This window comes from Lissotriton helveticus, chromosome 5_1 (genome assembly GCF_964261635.1).
Source record: "Lissotriton helveticus chromosome 5_1, aLisHel1.1, whole genome shotgun sequence".
Classification (NCBI taxonomy): domain Eukaryota; kingdom Metazoa; phylum Chordata; class Amphibia; order Caudata; family Salamandridae; genus Lissotriton; species Lissotriton helveticus.
Window position 1 is genome coordinate 578,717,253 of NC_136065.1, and position 21,506 is coordinate 578,738,758.

Consider the following 21,506-nt stretch of genomic DNA (forward strand, 5'->3'; position numbering starts at 1 on the left):
CTATTGAACAACTTAACTTTTTTGAAAGTAGAATGGGGTCCTGGAGGGACGGAGTGGGGGCCTTTTAGCTTTGCCATTACAAGTTTGAATACACTCGACAAGCAATTCCTGCTTTGGAAATGGTTTGGCCCTTGTATGGCTTGGAGTAGGCCACAAAACGTTTGTGTATTAACAAAACATTTTTGTTCTATCCACATAAGACAGTAGCGCCCTTTTGACATCCAAGGTATCCAAGGCACGCTCTGCTGCAGACTCGGGATGTGGAAAGAAAACCGGCAACTCAATGGCTTGACTGAGATGAAGTGGAAACAACCTTAGTGAAAAATGTGGGTTTAGTTCAGAGTTCCACCCGGTCTGCATGAACCTGGAAGAAAGTCTCCTCTAAGGTGACAGATAGAATGTATCTCACTGACTAACCTCAGGGAAGCAATGGCTATAAGGATGGCTACCTACCATGAAAGAAACGATAGCAGCCAAGAGTAAAGGACCTCAAAAGGAAGGGTCCATGAGCCTAGTTAGGACAATGTTGAGATTGCATCACCGAGCAGAGGGTGTCCAGGGAAGGATAACCCGCTTAAGCCCTTCCATAAAGGCCCTTATAATTGGTACACTGAAGAGGGAAGTGAGCTGCCTATATTGTAGGTAATCAGCCGCAGCAGCCAAATGTAACTGAATGGCGTAATGCCTGTTTTAGATGGGAAAAAGTGCAAGAATTCTCAAATATCAACATGAACCCTTGGAACACAAAATCGCCCAAGAACCACATAAGGAGCAGTGCACCTGCACTCCTGTTAAACTTTATATGGTCATGAAGCATCCCCACGCATGGTACAGAAGCACCTAGCCAGCTCACTCTTTATGCAAGTAAAGCAGAAGATAGAAAGCCAGAATCTACATCAGTCTTTTAAAGTTGTCAGTTGACTCAAACAGCAGTCATGTGTGGCTATTCATCATTCACACATCCACGGCCCCACAGCTGGAGCAGGCACAGGGGAGGAGAGGGAGGGAGGGGGCACAAACATTATTCCATGGGCATAAGTGGGCAAATTGGCAAAAACCTACCTTGTGACCTATGCCAAACGAAATGCACTTCTTGGCTCCTAAAACTGAATTTAACATTTGCTCTCGTTAGTTAAACTGTGTGGTGGGTGATATAGCCTCTCCCATCAAATATTTCGGGGTCATAACAATAAACTTGACAAGACAGCACAACTCAGTCCGGTGTGTATCCCTTGCTTAAACTGGTATATATATATATATATATATATATATATATATATATATATATATATATATATATATATATATATATGCACGAGTGCAGCTCTCTCACCAAACCAGCGCGCAGCAGCCGCTACAGCAATGAAGGAAAAGAAAGCCACGCCACTCCAACGTCCGTTATGGGCTGAAAACGATTTATTGAGCGCTCAAGGCCACCAGATCTTACGCGTTTCGGGCGTCCGCCCTTGTTCACAGATATATATATATATATATATACATACATACACACACATACAGACTAGGCTATCTACCCTTCTGTTGTGTTTCTCCTAGATTTAAGAGCTAGAAAGCTATTGCTTTTGACATGCCCAAACTGCATGAAACACCTAAACCAGTTATTACTAATTTAAGTAGCATATTTAATATTTTAGTAAGACATTTGCAATGTGCACACAAAGTGAACCAGCTGTGTAAATGCCAAATTTCAAGGGGGGGCTTGTAGTGAAAACGTTCCCTACATATTTATTTTATTTATTTTATTTTGAAAGTTTTATATAGCGCGAACAAGATCTTTGCAGATATCAGAGCGCTTTACACAGCAGGGAATACCAAATACGGGAATGAATACGTGAGGGAGCATAATCGTACAGGTAAATCAGTAATGCAAGTAAATAGTCAGGTAAGTGAAACAATAAAGCAGGTACAACACATATTCGTAGGGATCTAGCAGAATAATACAGGAAAAACATAGTCGTCGGGATCGAGCTGGATAATATAGATCGGTGCAGATACTTTACAGATCCAAGTTATAAGCTCAGGTGTATTTGGCCATGAGAAGAGCTTTTACTTCTTTCTTAAAAAGTGTGACTAAGGAGATGTGCCTTGTTTCAGGAGGGAGTGAGTTCCAGATCCTGGGTGCCATTCCTGAGAAAGAGCGCTTATACGCGTTTTCCTTCCTGAATCTTCGAGGTTTTAGCAGCAGATTGTTTGTGCCTCTAGTGTATCTAGAGCCGCCAGAGATTGACAGCTTCTGAGTGAGGTATCCGGGAGAGCTCAAGTGTATAGCCTTGTGTGTCATGCAGGCGATTTTCAGATGTATTCTGGCTTCAAAAGGCAGCCAGTTCAGGGATTTCAAGCCAGGGGAGATATGAGAGTGTTTTTTTGACCCAGTGATGAGTCTCGCTGCAGCGTTTAGAGAGGCTCTTAGGGGTGCAGTAGTGGTTAACGGGAGACCGCAGAGGGCGGTGCTGCCGTATTCAATTCGCGGGATTACTAATGCTTGTACTGCAGTTTGGAAGTCTTTGGCTGGTAGGAAGGGTTTAAGTTTCCTCAGGGTATTGATTTGGAAGTTCGCACCCTTAGTAGCCTTGCTGATATGATGCTGCATATGTTGAGATTGGAGTCGAGAGTTATACCTAGAGATTTTGCGGAGTCCACGATGGTGGGTAGGACATTGAGTGCAGTTAGCTGTTTAAGCCACGTTTGAGTGGTAGAGATCTTCGCGGGAGGTGAGATCAAAAGGAACTCTGTTTTCAGAGCATTGAGTTTGAGATGATTATTGGCAAGCCAGGCTTGGGTGCTTCTGATCGTTGAGTTCAGGAGTAAAATGTCATTGGGAGATTGTAGTTTGAGGTATAGTTGGGTGTCATCTGCGTACATATGAAAAAGTACATTGGATGCTTGTAACAAGGTGGTGAGGGGTTCAATAACTAGGTTGAACAAAGTTGGTGATAGGGAGGATCCTTGGGGGACACCTAGCGAAACAGGTATTGGCGAGGACATCAGGTTGTTCCTCTTGAATTTCTGCAACCTGTTGTGTAAGAAGGACGTGAACCACTTGAGAACAGTCCCAGATAAACCCATTCTTGTGTTCAAAAGTTCGAGTAAGTTCTCATGTTTAACAGTGTCGAATGCTGATGAGAGATCAAGAAGGATGAGGAGGCAGGTATCATTTTGATCTAGCATTTGCAGAGCGTCATCAATTATGTGGGTCATAGCAGTTTCAGTACTGTGTCCTGATCGGAAGCCTGATTGATGAGCGTTGAGGAGATCAAACTGATCAATGTGTTTAGTCAGCTGTAGTTGTGCGCATTTTCCAATAGTTTGGCGAGAGTGGGAATATTGGTAATGGGACGGTAGTTGTTTAGGTCAGATGGGTCGGCCGTAGGTTTCTTTAGTAAAGGTGTGACTTGTCCAACTTTGAGGGAGTCGGGGATGAATCCTTGTTGGAGCGAGCTGTTGATAATTTTAGTCCACAGTGGAAGGAGCCATGGGGTGAAGTCTTTGACAGCGTTGGCAGGGAGGGGATCCGTGAGGTGATTGGACGGTTTCAAGGTGCTGAGCAGTTTGCCTATTTCTTCTTCGGAGTAGGTGTCAAAGGATGACCGTGTAGCATTGTTTTTTAGTTCGGTGGGTGTTATGCAGTTGGATGTGGTGTAGAGGCTTGCGTCAATGCTGAGATCACTCTTTATGTTGTCAGTTTTTTGGGTAAAGAAAGCGGCAAAGTCTTCACAGGAGGGTGCTTTGTCCAAAGAGCTGATGGGTTGGGGTTGTTCCTTGGTTTGTGTTCTGATTAGCTCAAACAGTTTTCTTGGTCTGTTTTTTGCTTGGTCGAGCTGGAGGCTGAAGAAGTTTGCTTTTGAGCGCTTTATTTTCCTGAAGTAGGCGTTTCTCTTTTTCTTCAGGGTTTTCAGGTGCAGTGCAGAGGGAGCTAATCTCCAGGTGCGCTCTGCCATTCGCATGGCTCGTCTATCTTCATTGAGACTCCCGTCGTACCCCGGATTGGATATTTTAGCGGAGACTCTTTTTAGCTGCATGGGAGCAGCCTCATTAATTATTGAGGTCATGGCGTTGAGATAGTGGTCAGTCAAGGATTGGACATCTGTAGCGCCCGTAGGAGGGAGCAGTAGGTCGCGGCTGTTCGGGGGTAGGGAGTCTGGGTTGAGTTTCTTCAGGTCTCTTTTCCATATTTTAGGTCTGGAGGATTGAGTCGTGTTGAGTTTGATTTTTTCATTGATAAAGAATGTGCCGATGTGATGGTCTGACCAGTCACAGGGTTGGATAGATTAAAGTTGAATAGCGTCCTCTTTGGCGATGATGAGGTCGAGGATAGACCCTTTCTCATGGGTCGGGCTGTTGCATAACTGTGTGAGGTCCAGGGCTTTGAGGAAATTTTTGAGACTATTTACCACCGCATCATTGTGATCGTTCCAGTGGAGGTTGAAGTCACCAAGGTATATTTGGGTGAGCTGTCGTCCGGCGTTAGTTGAAATCATGTCCATGATCTGTTGGGCGAAGGTGAGGTTGTCTCTTGGTGGGTGGTAAATGCCGTGAAGAGAGCATATCGGTTTGCCTTCACTGCTAATATCGAGGCAAATGTATTCACAGGAAGTTGAGGAGGGTAGGGAAGGTGCGGAGACTTTCAGAACAGAGAGGTTGTTCCTGTATATGCATGCAATTCCACCACCTATCTTGCCAGACCTGTCAAGCCTAATGATGTGGTAGTTGGGGGGAACCAAAATGTCCATTATAGGTGTAGAAGATTCAGTTAGCCAGGTTTCAGTCAAGATGATTAGGTCAAGGTCCAATGATAGGATGAGATCGGCGATGGCGGAGGAGTGTCTAGAAGCCGATCTACAGTTGAGGAGAGTGCATTTGAGACGGGGTGTGTCAGGGGAGGTAGGGGGTACTAGAGAGAGGGGGACTTTTCTAAGGTTATTCGGGACGGAGATTTTGTTGTTTAGTGTGGGGGGTCTATGTGGTTTTGAGTGTATCGTGGGAATGGGGAGGTGCGTGGCAGTTGTGTGGTTCAGGGGAGCTGGGTCGTAGGAGCGGAGGAGGGTGAGAATGTCGAGATCCGAGAGAGGGGTGCATGTGCGACGGGGGTGGTTGTTGCGATTGTGGGCAGGGATCGCCGTCCAATGTGGGCGGCGGGTGCGGTCGTTGCGATTGTGGATATGGATCGCGGTCCTGTGTGAGGGGTGTAGCTTGGGAGCGTCATCGGGACGGGTGGGGAACCAGTTGAGAGGGCGGGTGTTGGTGAGTGTGGTGTGTCTGGGCGGTGTGATGAGTAGCTCTTTGATGGTGTGAATGTCTTCTTTGATGGTGTGGAAGTCTTCTTTGAGCTGGAGGAGGGAGGACAATCTTGTCCAGCGTGGGATATGTGTTAGTGCTGGGGGAGGAAGTCATGGGTGAGTGGCTGACCTGTGCATTAGCATGCGGGTGGGGTGGGTTGGTGTTCATGCAGGGCTCCGTGGTGCCGGCGTACGAGTTGGTGATAGAGTGGAGAGAGGGTATGGGGGCGATGGGAGTGGATGAAGTACGGAGGAGGTTGGTGGCGTAGAGGAGGGCTTTGGTGGCAGGCGGGGAGAGCGGGGTGGAGGTGGAGTGTATGTTGGTGGTGATGGGGGAGCCTGAGGGGTAGTGAGGGCTGAGAATGGGGGGAGGGGGGAAATGGTGTTGGAGATGGTCCTGTCGTGGGGAGGAGGAGTTATAATAATAGATGTGGTGTGCTCTTTATGGTTAATTAGCGGGAGGTAGTGGGGACTGAGAGTAGGGAGGGACAGAGGGTGGGAATTGTCATTATGCGTGTTGCTCTGGTGCTGATTTAGGTTAGCGGTATTGTGGGTGGGAGCTGTGGTGTCAGGGGAGAGAGTAGTGGGAGTGGCATGTGTGGGGGTCCAAGTGTTGAAATTAGGGGGGCGATTAGTGTGTGCGGGGGAGAGATTTGTGACTATGATTGAGGGATGTGTGGTGGTAGCAGCAGGTGGGTGATTGACTAGGGTGTTGGAGGTAGAGGTGAGGTGTGTGTCGTTCTGATGTTGAGCGAGGTTAGAGGGGTTGTGGGTGAGGGCTGAGATGTCAGGAGTGATAGTGCTGGAGGAGATATGGGTGGAGGTCCCGGGCTTGGAAAGGTGCTCTTTGAACTTGGGGAAAAGGTTGTCTAGAAGTTCCAGGTACATACATAGTGAGTAAACATTATTAAATGAGGTGAGTCATGTCAGACTTCACATTAGGCATTAAAAGGGAAACAAGACAAGTAAACGTTTTTAAACAATTAGAATGGTGAATTTAGGCTTGACAAACCAGCTGTTATTGGGCCCAGCAAATGATGCACCTAGATGCAGTGTCTCAATCGGAAAGGCAAGTTCAGAACTTAACTAAAGTTTAAATAGGATTCAATGAGCTTAAGCTCTTTGTTAATGTTAATATGGAAAAAGTTGATGCGGATATGAAAAACTATACATTCATTTATGAAAATTAAATTGCGTCTTGATTAACTAATTTGCCTGTTGTAAACTCCACATCAATCCGACTCGCAAATACGTAGTCAGGCTGGCACTAAGACCGAGACCCGAAGTCACTGATTGATAGGTTACAGGTGGTGTGGCACGTAGGCGCCAAACAAATGCACAAACAGGAAAGCTTGGATCAATCCGACAGATCGGTGCAGCAACACTAAAATGGTCAATGGAGATTGGCCCCAACAAAGCACACATGGCCGGAGGGGGTATGTGTGCTCCAAAAACACCATAAAGTCAGATGCCACCTGAGGAACATATAGTCAATCAGGTACACAGCACACACAGTGATCACACGTTCACCATGTCGGACATCTGGACACATTACCCATTGGCCACATTGTGTTCATGCAAGGTTGTGGCCAACCTGCATTTTCCATTAGACAATGAATTTAGAACTTCAAATGCAGCAACTTACATATATGGATCACCGGAATCCTTTTATGACCTACAATGAACTGTATAATAGAGCTGCAGACCGATTGCAAATTGAGACAGTCCTCAGATCTTGCACATGTAACTGTTCTCCTGGCCGCAATGTTTATTTAAACAGACTGTTCCTGTTTTGCCAAACACCTCTTGCCTCTTGTCTTTTCAAAGTACTTCATGTTCAAGTAACATTATAAATTAATCTGCATTCATTATAGGAGCACAGGAAGTCAGACTTCGAACTAATTGATAAAAAATAAAAATGTATTAGACATGTACTTCTATTTTACATGATAAAAGGGCAATTTCTATAAGGTTGCCCTTTTCCTGCCTTAATAAAAACAAAAACACACAGTTTGGACTGGTGGCCTTAATATTTATGTGACTGAAACACCTGTAGGACACCAGTAGAACTTTTTACACCTCCTCGCTTCCTGAATTGTTTTTAGAACAAAAGGCATCCTATCTGTTACTGTCTTTGGTTTTGACAACTACATGACAAAGGAAGTTTGGCCCTGATAAAGCTTTTGTCTTCTTTTCTTTGCCTTCTGTGAGATCAACTCTCGGTCAAATCAATTATTAACTTGATCAAAGCACAGCTTTCATAAAAGCCAGCATGTCTATCCCGGTCCTTCTTTTGTGTCAATTATCAGTCAAAAGGAAAAAACAACAAAAGAAAGCATCAGCACACTCTTTTGAAAGGTGTGGGTCTTGTACACTGAAAGAATCCCTTTTACTTAATAAGGAAAAGCAGGAGTGGCTTTTTTTTTGCAGTGGCGTAAGTTGTGGTTTAGAAGATATATATTTTTTATACAATAAAAAATTACAAAAATACAAAAAAAAAAAAGGATTAGGTGGAACTAGGTACAGGAATAAGAGCCTTAAACAAAGCTCACTTACGCGAAAAGTTAAACTTTGAAGTAAATCAGACTTGGAGACCAGGAACTGGATCATAATGTGTTAAAAATAAGGTGGCAGAGGGGGAATCTGTGGAAATTCTGTCATGATTGACGTTGAGAGATCCACCAACAACTGGTTAAACTGAAATACTCTGCTAATAACACCCTTGAAGCAGAGTGCTGCTTGGAACTCAAAAGACATCAGAACACTGCCTGCTAAAAGAATTCCTGTCTGCCTGGAAAAGGACTGCAGGGTGGGACTTCTGCTCCCCTCTGCATCTGAAAGCGCAAATCGGATCAGAGAAGCTGGCCTCTTGCAAGCCGATAATACAGAGAGGATCCAGGATCTCTCTAGGAAAAGATCGGCTGCTGTGGTACCTTTTTTCAAAAAAAAAAATCTAATAAACAGAAAGTGATATCTGCATGTAAGAGAAGACAAATAAAAAATAAAGAAAATCCTTTTTTTAAGGAACCAATGGCCTTGTATTTTCGTTGGAAATTTAGTAAGCACCAAAACAGAGGTTACATCTGTGACCTTCTGGAAATGTATTCATCACGTGCTACACATAAAACTATAATGTGTAATACAGCAATTGGAAGAAACTGTGCTGAGTACTTTAAAACTTTACTCGGCGGCACGGTTTAGTTTTAGTCCAAAAAACAATTGCACTGCTGTCAGTCGTCACTTTTGCTTACCTCATCTTCCACATCAGTTTAACTACTTTTATGTCGCTGAAATTATTACATTATTTTCTTTTCAACTAATTTTTGGGTATCACGTTTTATTTCTTTACTCTTATGTTACTTTAAAATCCCTCTTGATGCATCTCATATATAGTCTCAGAGGAAGTATTTGCTGCTTGTGCTAAGGTACCAAAGGGAAACTCTGGATTCCTCATAGAAACCCATTTAACTTCTAGTAATTCCATTATTTTGATTGTCTCAGTGCTCAGCCATTCTTTATAATACGACAAAGGGCTCCATCACTATAGTTGAACAATCTGGTTAACAACCATTACAAAAATATAACAATTACGAAGCGTGTGACTGCAATGTTGGGTTTATCAATGTTATTGGAGAAGTTTTACCAGGACTCTAATCCACGCATATCATACAGAGGGGTGTGTGTATTAGTAAAGGAAAGGAGTTGCTTGAAACGATCACTAACAGCTGGTGAATTCGTGTGAACTGCAAAAGAGTGTAAGATGAGCGTGATGACCCTGCAAGCCCGAGTGACGGGTGGGCCAGGCGCCTGGTGCTGGTGGGCCAGGCGCCTGGTGCGGGTGGGCCAGGCGCCTGGTGCGGGTGGGCCAGGCGCCTGGTGCGGGTGGGCCAGGCGCCTGGTGCGGGTGGGCAAGGCGCCTGGTGCGGGTGGGCAAGGCGCCTGGTGCGGGTGGGCAAGGCGCCTGGTGCGGGTGGGCACGGCGCCTGGTGCGGGTGGGCAAGGCGCCTGGTGCGGGTGGGGGGCTGACTGATAATGCTAGAGGAGGAAATTAAGGTTACGTTAACAAAGACAGTACTTTGAGTATGCTGGCCAGGCGGACGAGAACATGGAGGTGATGGGGGGAGGGGGGGGGGGAGATGCTGCTTTGTATAAATTGGCATGTTAATTTGCACTGCACATGTTATTGATCTAACCGTGATCCTGAAACCACATTAGTCCTTGTACAATCCTGTACATATTGCATTTGTGGAAATGCCAATAAAAACAAATTAAAATGATTACCCCGCCAAAAATTGACATCTTGAAAATAACAAAGGAGGTCCTCAGACCTCAAGTTGTCATGGTATTCCTGTAAGGAGGCTTTACTCTGGCATGGTTGGATGACAACCACACATTCATTTTCTAGGCACTCCTTAATGCGGGAGTAACGATGAATGCGTCTTAACCCCGCAATCCATTTACAATGCAAGTCATTACAACAACTTGCATTAGGGGGTGCTGGAATTTGGAAGAGTTAATTATACTATTCCAGTCAATGTAACAGTAGGGAAAGCATTGGACTTCAAAGTACAACGGCACTTGACCAAACGCACGTAGTTTTAACAACTTGCATTGTAAATGTAATGTGTGGTTCAGACACATCTGTTATTCCGCCCGCGTTGCAAAGGCAATGCGGCGTTCGTTGTATTTGCCCTTTCCCCTCTGGCACAGTTTCACATTAAAATACATGAGACCGTACCTGGAAGAACCACTTTGAAAGTAATGATAAACTTGAGTGGGTGGATTTTCAATTGCTTTAGTAGTTTAGATGCATACAAGGGAACTAGGATACTACCCGGACGCTTTGATTGCTGAATAGCTTGCTGTGAACTATACCGACTTGGTACCAGAAAAACGCCAGTATCCAGTTGATGCAAGGGAGTGTGATAAACACAGGCAGAGTGAGTGAAAGGTGCCTGAGAATTTTGCGTAATTGAGGCTGTTACAATAAAAAGGATCACTCGTGTTTGCACAAACATGAACACCTATTTCTCAGGCAAGAATATGGACACATCGGCAACGGGGGACATTTTAGGTGGGTACAATAGCTTCTGAAAGCAACAAATACACAGGAAAGAGTTAGGAAAAATGTATAATCATCAAGGGTGACAATGAACGAATAACTTACCTTCGGTAACAATGTATCTGGTAGAGACACAGTCTAGCTGCAGATTCCTTAACTTAAAATATCTCCAGGCGTCAGACTGTATCCGGAAAACTTTTTTCCCCAGCAGTACCTCTGCACGCAACAGGGCAGCATCCCATGGCTCCGTCCTGACGTTGTCCAAAGAAGTGACATCAATAGAGACATACAAGACCACGTCGGCGTGCTGACGTCAGTTTCCTGCAGTGAAACGTTTCTGCGCCACAACCCGGAACCACTACAAAAGCTGTGAAAGTATAGGAACAGTGTGCCAAAAAAGAATCAAAAACTTTGTAACAATTGTAGGAAACCATCCCATGTTGAAAAGTACTCAACACTTGGAGGGACCGAAGGAAGCGATCAAGCAGCCGCCCCAATAAAATTCCTCCTAGTAAAGAACCGTGCCCCCCCCCCAAAGATGCAACGGCAGAGCAAATGAATAACATGACAATCAAAGGACAGAACGCAACCACAGGATGGAACTGTACAACAGTCTGAAGTATGCAACTGAAGGGGGGGGGGGGGGGGGACAGGGCTGAAGGCTGTGACCTATGGCCCATGACCAGAATAAAACAACCACATCAAAGTGGTACCACACCCCCACAATGCCCTATGCACAGAGAATAGTCCATTAGGAACTCAACCCAAGCGCCTGCAGCAGAGACAAGGAGTCCCTAAAGACATGGGGAGACAGACCAGAGGGGAGGCAGGGGAGACTATATGATAAACTTCATGCCGGATGGAGTAGTAGCGAAAGGCACATAACCTAGACACCCAAAACAAGCATGGACGGAAAGCTAAAGTGCCTAAAGCAGAATGATACACCCTGCCCCTGAGGTGGGTGAACTAGAACACCCCTTAAGATGACCAAGGCAAGGTAGTAGACCCCCACCTAGAAATGTCAAAGAACGGGGAGGATGGGCGCGCGATAAGGAATCTCCGGCTAGAATGCCTCTACCAGATAAATTGTTACCGGAAGTAACTCGTTCATCTGAGAGACATCTAGCAGCAGATTCCTTTACTTAAAATAGATACCATAGCTATACCCCACGGGAGGAGGTTCTGCGACCAAACCCCACCATGTCCCCAGGGGCAGCAGACCGTTAAGAACGTTGACAGAAACAAGGTGGGGTTGGCAATGCCAGCGCAGCGGACGCCAGACAAATAAGGCTCAGTATTGTCAGCATAACTGACACCAAAACCTGAAGGTCTGTGGGGAGCATGAGCAAGGGAAGCAAGGTACCACAAGTCAGAGGACAATACAAATCCACTATCGGCCGGTCAGGGACGAAATGAAGGCACAGGAACAGAAAATCAGTACACAATGACAGAATACCACAGAATCCCACGAAAAGTGGGAATCTGAGGAGAGGACCCCAGGGTCTGAAAGAGACAAAGGTCCAGCAAAGGGATGCCGGACAGAGGCATCATGCCGAAACACACAAACCTGACTACTAGGAGGTTCATAGATGTGAAGGGCACGAGTACACGGAAACAAGTACTAAACCACACAAGGGGAACTCAAGAAAGCGAAGCAGCAACAATATGTGCGGACCAAAAAGACGGCACGGCACCAGGTAGCCAACCAGGCAATCGTACCCCTGGGAACAAGGGCGACCAACAAGCCGAGCATGCCCAAGACTAGCTCCCCTGAGGGAGAGAGTGGGGAAAAGAGAAAGAAACAAATGGGGTGCCTGGAACAATCCCCAGGATCCAGAGCAGGGAGCCGGCATGCCTATCCCTTCGTGTGCGAACAGAGCACCCAGAAATGCTAGAAAAGTCAGGAAATGACAGGCAAAGGTAAACAAGAAGAACGCCCTTAGAGAATAGGCAGGAGTCCGAAAAGTATAAAACGGAATCGCCAGCTGTGAACCGGAGCAGAACAAAAGTCTAGTCACAAAGAGGGCGGCCCAACCTCCCGATCAGGAAGGAAAACCAACCCTCGCGACACAGGCGGTAATACGGACCTTCTTCTCCTCCTTCTTGAAGTGTGATGAAGACAGTAACACGCAGACTTAAAGTCTGAAAAAGGGACATATGTGTACAGGATGAATCATGAGATCATCCGGAGAATGTGGTCAAACTCGTCACGGAGCGAGGAGAACATCACCTGGGCCGTATGAGACCAGGACCATAGAAATCTGAACCCAGACCGGGCCCCTCTGAGGGAGTCCAGGGACACAACGCAAAACGGAACAGAGTACTGCTATGGTAAAAAGTTCATCACTCATAAGCCCCCAAGCCGGACTCCACACCAGGGATGAAGGCCACAGCAAAAGTGTGCATACAGGACACTGGCTCAAGGAACCCAACGGGTTCCCTACGATGATAACAAACAGTACGGAGCACAAGTGGCGGCAGAAAGAACCGATGCAGAGTGGATCGGGGCGCCCCCAGGGACATGTGGCTACGTCAAAGACCACCAGCGGCGCTTAGGGCAGAAGGAAGGCAAAAAGAAGAGCCAAAGCAAGGCGGGGGATGCAAAAACCCTTCCGGGGCGAGTCAGGAACGGCAGAACCCTCATCAATACACCAAAATCAACTGCGTCCATAGACGCCAGAGTGCGCCGCGGAACAACCGTAGCAGCGATACAGAAGCAGCAGGAGAAGGCCACGTCAGTCTGTAGGACCTAACCAAGAGTTCGTACCACCACAGCAGGAAGCATAGAACAGGGAGCAGTGCAGCAGTACCCATGGGAAAATCACAAGGGGGTACAAATAGCAAGAGAGCTCAACAGGACCCTCCAAACCTTCCTGGAAAGGAATAGCAGCTACACAATAACAAACAAATACCCCAGAGAGAGTACGTCACATCCCTATAAAGGCATGGGACACCTCTTGAGTCAAGCTCATAGGCAGAGGTCAAAAGAAACACAAACAGCTGGCCAAGCAGCAGTAAAGTAAGGGGAAAAACCTCCGGCTGAACAGCCATACAGTCTTTCTGGGACGAACCTCTTGGACCCTGAGACAAACAGAAAAACAGTGACAACACCGTTACACGAATACACAGATCCCACCTTAGAGGACTAAAATGCCAGAAGTCAATAAAATCCTGAAAAGAGGCGCTGGACTACCAATTCGACATGACAACAAGGAGAGGATGCCAGTGCTGATAAGTTTTTTTGGTACTGATTTTCACCAAAGTACAGACATCAGTTCAATACCTGGGTTTATTGCTAATAAATAGCTGTTTATTCACAAAGATTTAAACATCGCACAAATTTTCTATGTCAAAACATTTTTGTAGATTGTAATCATCACAAACAAAGACTTTGAACACAAAACAATAAAAATGTAATAGCAACCAACTCAACGCTCTACAAGCATATCACATTCACACCACTCACACTCAAGAAATGGTAAAATACATAGGGTCAACCAGAAATTGTAAGGAATAATGAAAGCAAGAAATACACCACTATTGATTTTGCTTTTAGAAGTTGGGAAAAACATATATTAGACACTCAATGGGTGTATTAACGCCAAACCAGGTGGCGTGGCATTCAGGCACCAGAGTGGCAAAGGTTGACCCTACAGGGTCTACGCGTTTCGAATCCTCACTACTCACGGGATTCTCATCAGGACCTAAGCACGCTCCAATAGTGGAGCAGACAGAAATTTATCTTGATGTAAAAGCCGACTGGTCTTCAATGGGGGAAGTCTTTGACAGCAGTGCGAGGCCGGCCGGGGGTAACCCGGAACGGGGTCGTGCTTCAAACCCGGAAATGGATTGAATGGGTAGGCACTCAGCGGCGTCAGGGCTGATAATACCAATTCAGCATGGTTGTCAAACAAATGGGCCCCATCAAAGGGCAAATCTGAGTCACTCCCGAATATTTTCGGGGAAACTGCCATCACGTAGCCAAGCATGGAGACGCAGGGCAACTGAGCTGGCCAATAGCTCGACCTACGGAGTTAGTGGTGTCCGTGGTTGATCGGATGGTAAACTGCACAATGTCGCAGCCATCCTAAACAAGCTGGAGCAGGTCAGCAAGAGGGCCCTCTGCAAGGAGGGAAGAAGTAGCTTGACTGAGTCCCAAAGGGTAGAAGTTGCCCGTGCAAACACACAGATCCTGTTTAGGGAACGAAGGATGGAGCTGGTGGATGCAAAAACAGTGCGGCCACACTACTGCAACCACCTAGACTCTTGAGTGGGAGGAAGCAACGGTGGAGAAGAGGAAGGAAGTGCAGCCTGGACTACCAGTCCTAGAAGCCCTAGGATGAAGGGACCAACAGGTAGGGTCATCTGGAGCTGGTCGGTGGTGGTGCACCACAGCACAAGCCACGGGGTCACAGACGATGGTCTGGCCCTAGTCCTCAGAGGGACATCATATAATGACCTACTAAAGGGCAAGAGAGGTTCCACATCCACCGAGCCCTGGTGAAGATCCAACAAAGGATCCAAAAGCAGGGAGACAGAGGGCAACTGCATTTGTAAGACATGTGCAGCCCTACTAACTGCCCTCGCAAAGTCAACACTGGCCTCCATGGCCATCCGAGGGGGAGACAGCAAGTCGTCCGTTGGAGGGTTGCAGGCTAATCCATCCTCCCAACAACAGTAGCTCTGCAGCGAAATGAGCTGGCCAGTGCCCCATGGGATTTTGCTCCAAGGCACATGGGAATACGTGTACGTGTGTGTGTACGTGTGTGTGTGTATGTGTGTGTACGTGTGTGTGTGTACGTGTGTGTGCGTGTGCGTGTGTGTGTGTGTGTGTACGTGTGTGTGCGTGTGTGTGTGTGTGTGTGTGTGTGTGCGTGTGTGTGTGTGATGGGGGAGGAGCCCACTGGGGTCACTTCCTCCAACGGAGGGACAACCGGGGACTGAACCGGCATTGTATCGACGTCGGATCGGCACAGATGGCCTCCGTAGACTGCTCGTCCACCCGGTTTCGGAGCGGCATCGATTTGACCTCCACCAATGCCGGAGCCTGCGGGGAGTAATGAAGTCGACTCAGTCGAACTGTATGCTGCAGCCACATACATCAACGACGCAGTGAGCCCCGCAGGATTATGCAAAGACGTGTCAGGAGGGCTAGACATCAGAGTAGGATGCCCATCCTGGCCGTGTTTAGACGTCGCAGCAACTCCAGGACTGGAGTCGAGGCACTCAGTCGGCGCTGAGGACGAACCTGGCGGCAAACTCCCAACCTGAGTCCCTACCCCCCCGGTGTGGGGCCCGAAGGATCACCAGGGAGAGGGGGTGACCCCAAAGATGGCCTGAGGAGCCCTGGAAAAGGCTTCCATCTGGGTCCAAGTCACCCCAGCACCAGGAAACGGTGGATAGGCGTGGGTCGACTCCTGAGGGCTTGCATCTGATGAAGACTGGGAGCAGAGGCGGCCCCCAGCGTCATGCTTGTGTGAGGTCAACTACCCCGTGACTTCTTCCAGTGCTTACCTGAGTCAGGCGAAGGACGTCCACAGGAACAACTCCGGGATCTGTCCCGAGCAGAGACCTCAGAGTGGGAGGAAGAACTGCGCCATTTGGAGCCCTCCACTGGGAACAGAAGCCGGCGCTGCAAGGACTCCGACCGGGACTGCCGTTCCCGCAGGGACTTCGGCATCAGCTGCCAGCAGGTGTCTCATTCGGCAGAGTCGTGTTGCTCACCCACGCACCACATACAGATCTCGTGAGGATCCGTCACCGACATCTGCCGCGAACAGGACGCACACAATTTGAACCCCGCAGGCATCGGCACACTGTTCCAGAGGCGAAAGGCGTTGCGAAGGCCTGAAAACAGGCCAGAGGAACCGCTGAACTCCAGATCCGCACTGGCACATGGAAAAGAAGAAAACAGACATCAGCACTCCGTAGGGGTCTTATATGGCTCCATTCACTCAACTTCTGTGGAAGACGTCAGGACAGAGCCAGGCAACGCCGCCCCACGGCGTGCAGAGGTACTGCTAGGGGAAAAAGATTTCCGGATCCAGTCTGACGCCTGGGGATTTTCTAAGTTAAGGAATCTATGCTAGATGCCTATCAGATAGTCAGTGCACACCATCTCTCCTGAAAACTCAACATTCATGCAGTGGGTTAGTATTAATCTAAGGCCTCAGAAACACAATTGAGAAGACCTATGCAGCCAATATATTCGGCACATGATTTTGTACATTTGTTTTGAAAACCAAAGTTCAGAATTAGGCAAAAGCTTTGCTGCCATGCTGTTAAAGAGTGACAGAAGAGGAATGCCAAATGTAAAAGGCAAAAAGCTAAACAAACTACAAGCAGCAAAGAGGGAAGTAATGTGCAACAAAGCAAATATTTATTTAAAAAAATTAATAACAGAACACTTGAAATCAAAAAATACTCTTTAAAAAAATAAAATGTTGGTACTATTTTCTTTTTAGATGGTTTGCAGTAGTCTTGCTCCTTCTAATTTGTCGTATCCTGCGGCTGGTGACATGAGGCCTTTGCACAGGCACATGAATCGCATTTGGGAAGACCTGCTTCTCAGTGGGTACATAATGGGTACCTTTCTTTGCAGGAGGCTGGTCCTCGAGGGCATGCAGACTCTCTGGAGGGCGCTTTCTTCCAGCTGAAGAAGCCACGGAGGGGCAACACGGCTGGATTGAGTCCTTTATGCTGCCACCAGGAACGCAAAGCATTTCACCTTTCATATGCCGCACTGTTTTATCCTAAAATAAACAATAATATTGCAAGTGAACACACTTGTTTATGGAGGCATAGTGATAATAGAGGAAATGTGAAGGTTCAACAGCTGTACTACTCACAAAACATACCAAGCACTCAAGGATGGGGATATCGAACTTACTGGAATACTGCTGTTACATTTTAAACGCTGAAGAAAGACTAATAAAACAAACCAAAAGTTTAGATTCAACAGGCTTCCCCCTCCTCCTTCTACAACAACCATCCACCCTGCGTATTCACCATTTTAGGCGATTTAGATGAGCAAAATGTAGTTCCCCAGTAACTAGGCCAACGGTTGTGTCCAAAGTTTCCATGTAAATCACACAAAATTAATTTCAGCTACAAATAAAACAATCAAAACACCTCTATTATACAAAACTCTTGATGTATCCAATCACCTTTATGGGTAGAGTGCCTATAAAAATCAGCAATTTCATATGATTACATCGCAACAAATTGGCAACCAAGTTCCACACCAAGTCACACTTATTTTTACGCAAGGCAACTAAACAACTAGTTCAAAAGAAATGTGGTGTCTCAAGCCCCCCTAAAGAGCAGTAAGCGCATAGCTCAAACGATGTGGTGTAAAGTTATGTCTGGGTACATCACAACAATAATCCGCATCGCTTAAACAGAGCACTTCCAGATCATCTCATTTATAAAACCCAGCACTTTCAAATCTGTGGGCCGATTATGATGGCGGACAGACCCGAGTCCGTCCGCCACCATAGAGTATTTTCACAGCTTCAAGCTGCACCCGCCGCAATGTTAAAAATGCATGCACGGCATTTGCGTGCACAAAGCAGCAGGAAACGCGCGGTGCCTGCCGCTTTGTCCACGCAAATGCAGGGGGGTACCATAGGTACCCCCCATGTGCACCCCCCATCCCCCCATCACCCAGGGGGCCCGCAACGCGCCCCCGAAGTGAATCTCCGTATGCTTTTCCACGGCGGAAAAGCCGCCGTGGAAAAGCATACTTTGTACTCCATCCTAATATGGATGGCGGTGTCTGATAGACACCGCCAGCCATGTTAATGCTTTTCCGCCACGGTCGGAAGGCGACCGCGGCGGACAGATTGTAAGACCCACCAGCCATCCTAATTTGGCGGTGGGTCTTTCAAGACTCTGCGGCGGATTTCCTGCATCCTCCGGGCCGGCAGTGGCTTCCGCCGGCCCGGTGGATGCGGGAAATCCCCCATCGTAATGGGCCCCTATGTTCAGTAAATACTGTGGCAAAATACCAGAAAACGAACATAGCAAAATAATAATGCAAAACCATAGTGTGACAAAACTAGGGCCCTTGAACAAAAACACTACATAAAGATCGCAATCGCTTAATGACTGCAAAACCAGAACAATCGTGAAAGTTTGACTGGTTTGAGTCACGCTTGCAAACCGGTACCTTTCACAAATGCTGCCTGACTGCGAAAAGCACTACAAATTGCGATCCTACCAAAAAAGTAAGCCACTTTGTATTCATTTCGCAAACCTTTATCACTTGTGAGCCTATTGATCAAACTCACTGAAAACAAGCTAAAGCAAAGAAATCACCAGGAAAGGTTGCACCTCACCCTAGCTTTGTTTCAGGCACTTGCAGTGCCCATTTGCACTATACCTGTGGGCGAAACCAACTTTAAACAACAAAACATTGCACTTTGATGTTTTGAATACATTAAGTAACTGTAGAGTTATATGAAGTTTTGTTTGTACATCCCTACGGAACTATTGCTTCGTTGTTGTATGTGCAGCAAAATGGATAAAGTTTGATTCAGTTTTTTTTGGTGTGTTTTTTTTTTTTAAATGCCTCGTTTAAGAATCAAACTTGAAGTCCTGGGACCGATATCCAACAGGGGCCAAAACAGGGAAAGAACAGAGAAGCTAAGATTTTTGTGTCTACCATCAGGTATTTGGCCCGTGACCCAATAGCAACAACTAAGTGTCTGTGTGTTCCCAGAGTCCAAGAGGTTCATGAGAATGGAGCAGAGTTTTCATCTCAGAAGGGTTATAGTGTCATCCCGGAAAGAAATGCTGAGGCCACAGACTTTGTTCAGCCAACCATGTCTTAGCAGCGGTCTGCTCTGGTAGAATACCTTCTGTTATTCTCTCAAGGAAGCCATGCAACACCGACAGCACAAGACAGTTTTGCCCTTACCTCCTTCACAATTGGTCAGTCCTCACAGTTCTGGGATTGGTGCCTTACTCTCTTGACTTTGATGTAGATTTTCAGGTGAATGGTTTGTGAACTACTTTTTAATTTCCTACTTTCACTACTTATGTCCATGTTTTTGCTTGATTCCAGTCATCAAAACCACGATGTTTCATTTTCACTGCTTGATCCGTTCAAAAATGAAACCTTGCTGCTGACCATGCATAATGTGAGCCAGTGGTCGCCGGTGGCACTTATTTTCACTCAGACATTTAAGAGAGCAAAGTGCGAAAAGCACCCAAAACGAAACAATGAAGGAAACCCCATTACAGAGAGGGAAACCAAGAACTTCGAGAAGTAAGATAAAGGGCAGCAATGGATTAAAGAGATCGGAGGTGGATTTAAGACTATGTAATATTGGTATTCCACTTTTAATTTAATTGCACCGGCTGGGGTGGGTTTCACAGCAGAGCTTTGGGCACTGGCACCAAACCTTTCTTCCAAATTAAGCGCAGGCTGCTGATTACATTTCTTCTCCCGCTTTAATCCCCTTTGTATCATCCATACTGGATGTGCCTGTATTGGTAGTATAATGGATTCGTATCTTACCTTTCCTTCATACAAATTACATTTCCGATTGGAGCTTCAAGAAAAAAATAAAAACGTTACTTCCCTTATCAGCCGGTAAAGTTATTAAAAAAAAATTCTCTCACCTATATTAGAGCTGTCATTCAGAGTAGGCCTCACTGTGTAAGCTATGCTTTCACGTCAATCTATTCTTCACACTTCTGTTCACATTTTATTTCGCCCTCAAGAACTTTTATAACATTATATCTCATCTATCTCGTAAGCGGGAATTCAATTTAATTAAGTGGCTATTGTTTCATATGTATTCAAGGTATTACTCATTTTTTTCTCATTTACTTTGCATTCATTATCCGCTGGTCAAGGTCCCCTGTGTGGCCTTCATCTCCCTAATACGACCTACTGTTTCAGTTTTTTTGTCGCGTTGGGATAAAAGCACAGGAATGAGCTTTGCTTTCCGTAGAACTATCTCCAACACAGTGTTTTCAAAAGTTTCAAAAAGCATCTACTCTACTAGGCTCTCACCCATGTACCACGCTTTTGTGCATTTATCCTGCTTTACTAGTCAGGGTTTTTTTTTGTCATATAACTTCCGTACTGATGATCGATGCTTTAGGCAGAATTTGCTCTGTGTACAGGATTCTTCCTTCAGCACACACATGCCATTCCTAAAACCTGTCCAGAGACAGCCATGGGTAACCATATCCACAGTTGCAACTAGAGTCCTTGCAACAGAGTCTGCGTGCTCACATTCCATTGTTTCAAATAACCCAAAACACCCACAAAGGGGCGCCTGGCTGCCCAACCCACTGGAGTTAATTTACAAAGGGAGAACAATTCGTGCACCCTAAAGACTAGCAAATGCTACCTACAATTTGGACCAGAGCAAAAGGGCATATAAAAGGAACCTAACAAACTTCTCTCCCTTTCTCTAATCACGACAATAGTCCCTGGACAGCACGAATTTGCAGTTTGAGGTTTGCCTCAGGATCAGAAGCCCAAGAAACAATTACAAATAAACACTGGCAAAGCCAACAGGTCTCTGCTTTTCAACAGCATTAACTAAGATTGTCTTTGGCAATTTTCTCTGCAGATCTCGTTTCCCATTGACAAAAACATAAATGCAGTGCTTAGTGTGAGCCAGAGGGGCGAAAGAGAGCCTATAATTGTGGTGTGATATAAAGAGGCATGAAGTGTGTGGCGGTGGTTTCAAAAGGTTGGTAATGTAGTTGTGCTCCAGGGGAGAAGCAAACAAGAGGAAAGAAATCCACCATATAAGAAGTAGGCAAATGAGCTTAAAAATTTAAACAAAAGGTAAGCAGTGGGATGGCCAAAAGCCCACTGAAAGTATTGGTAATGTCCACAACAGGCCTTGAACAATGGACAGTTAAAAGTGGTTTGTAGGAAAGATCTAAAAAGACAGGGGAACAAACAAGGACAAAGGGAAAATACCAGTTCTGGCAGTTGCAGTGTCAGTGACCATCGTCCTTGCAGTACAGAAAAGCCGTAGGACACTATCTTCCAAAATAATTTTTGAAACACAGGTTTTCCCTTCCTACTATTGTCATTAACAATACATTCTCACTTAACACCCCAATTCATGTTAATGCCTCAACAGTACCAGGATTCTTCAAAGTGCCATTTACAACTT

General features: G+C 46.2%; 1 protein-coding gene across 2 annotated transcripts in view; it reads right to left on the minus strand.

Annotated features, from left to right (window-relative positions):
• Window positions 1–21,506, minus strand: part of KIF20B (kinesin family member 20B) — a 608,549-nt gene that overhangs the window by 280,955 nt on the left and 306,088 nt on the right. For both annotated transcript variants that reach the window (XM_078642920.1, XM_078642919.1), the window contains exon 19: window positions 16,946–17,108. In XM_078642920.1, coding sequence (XP_078499046.1) covers window positions 16,946–17,108 — 163 coding nt within the window. The remainder of the gene's footprint in view (window positions 1–16,945; window positions 17,109–21,506) is intronic.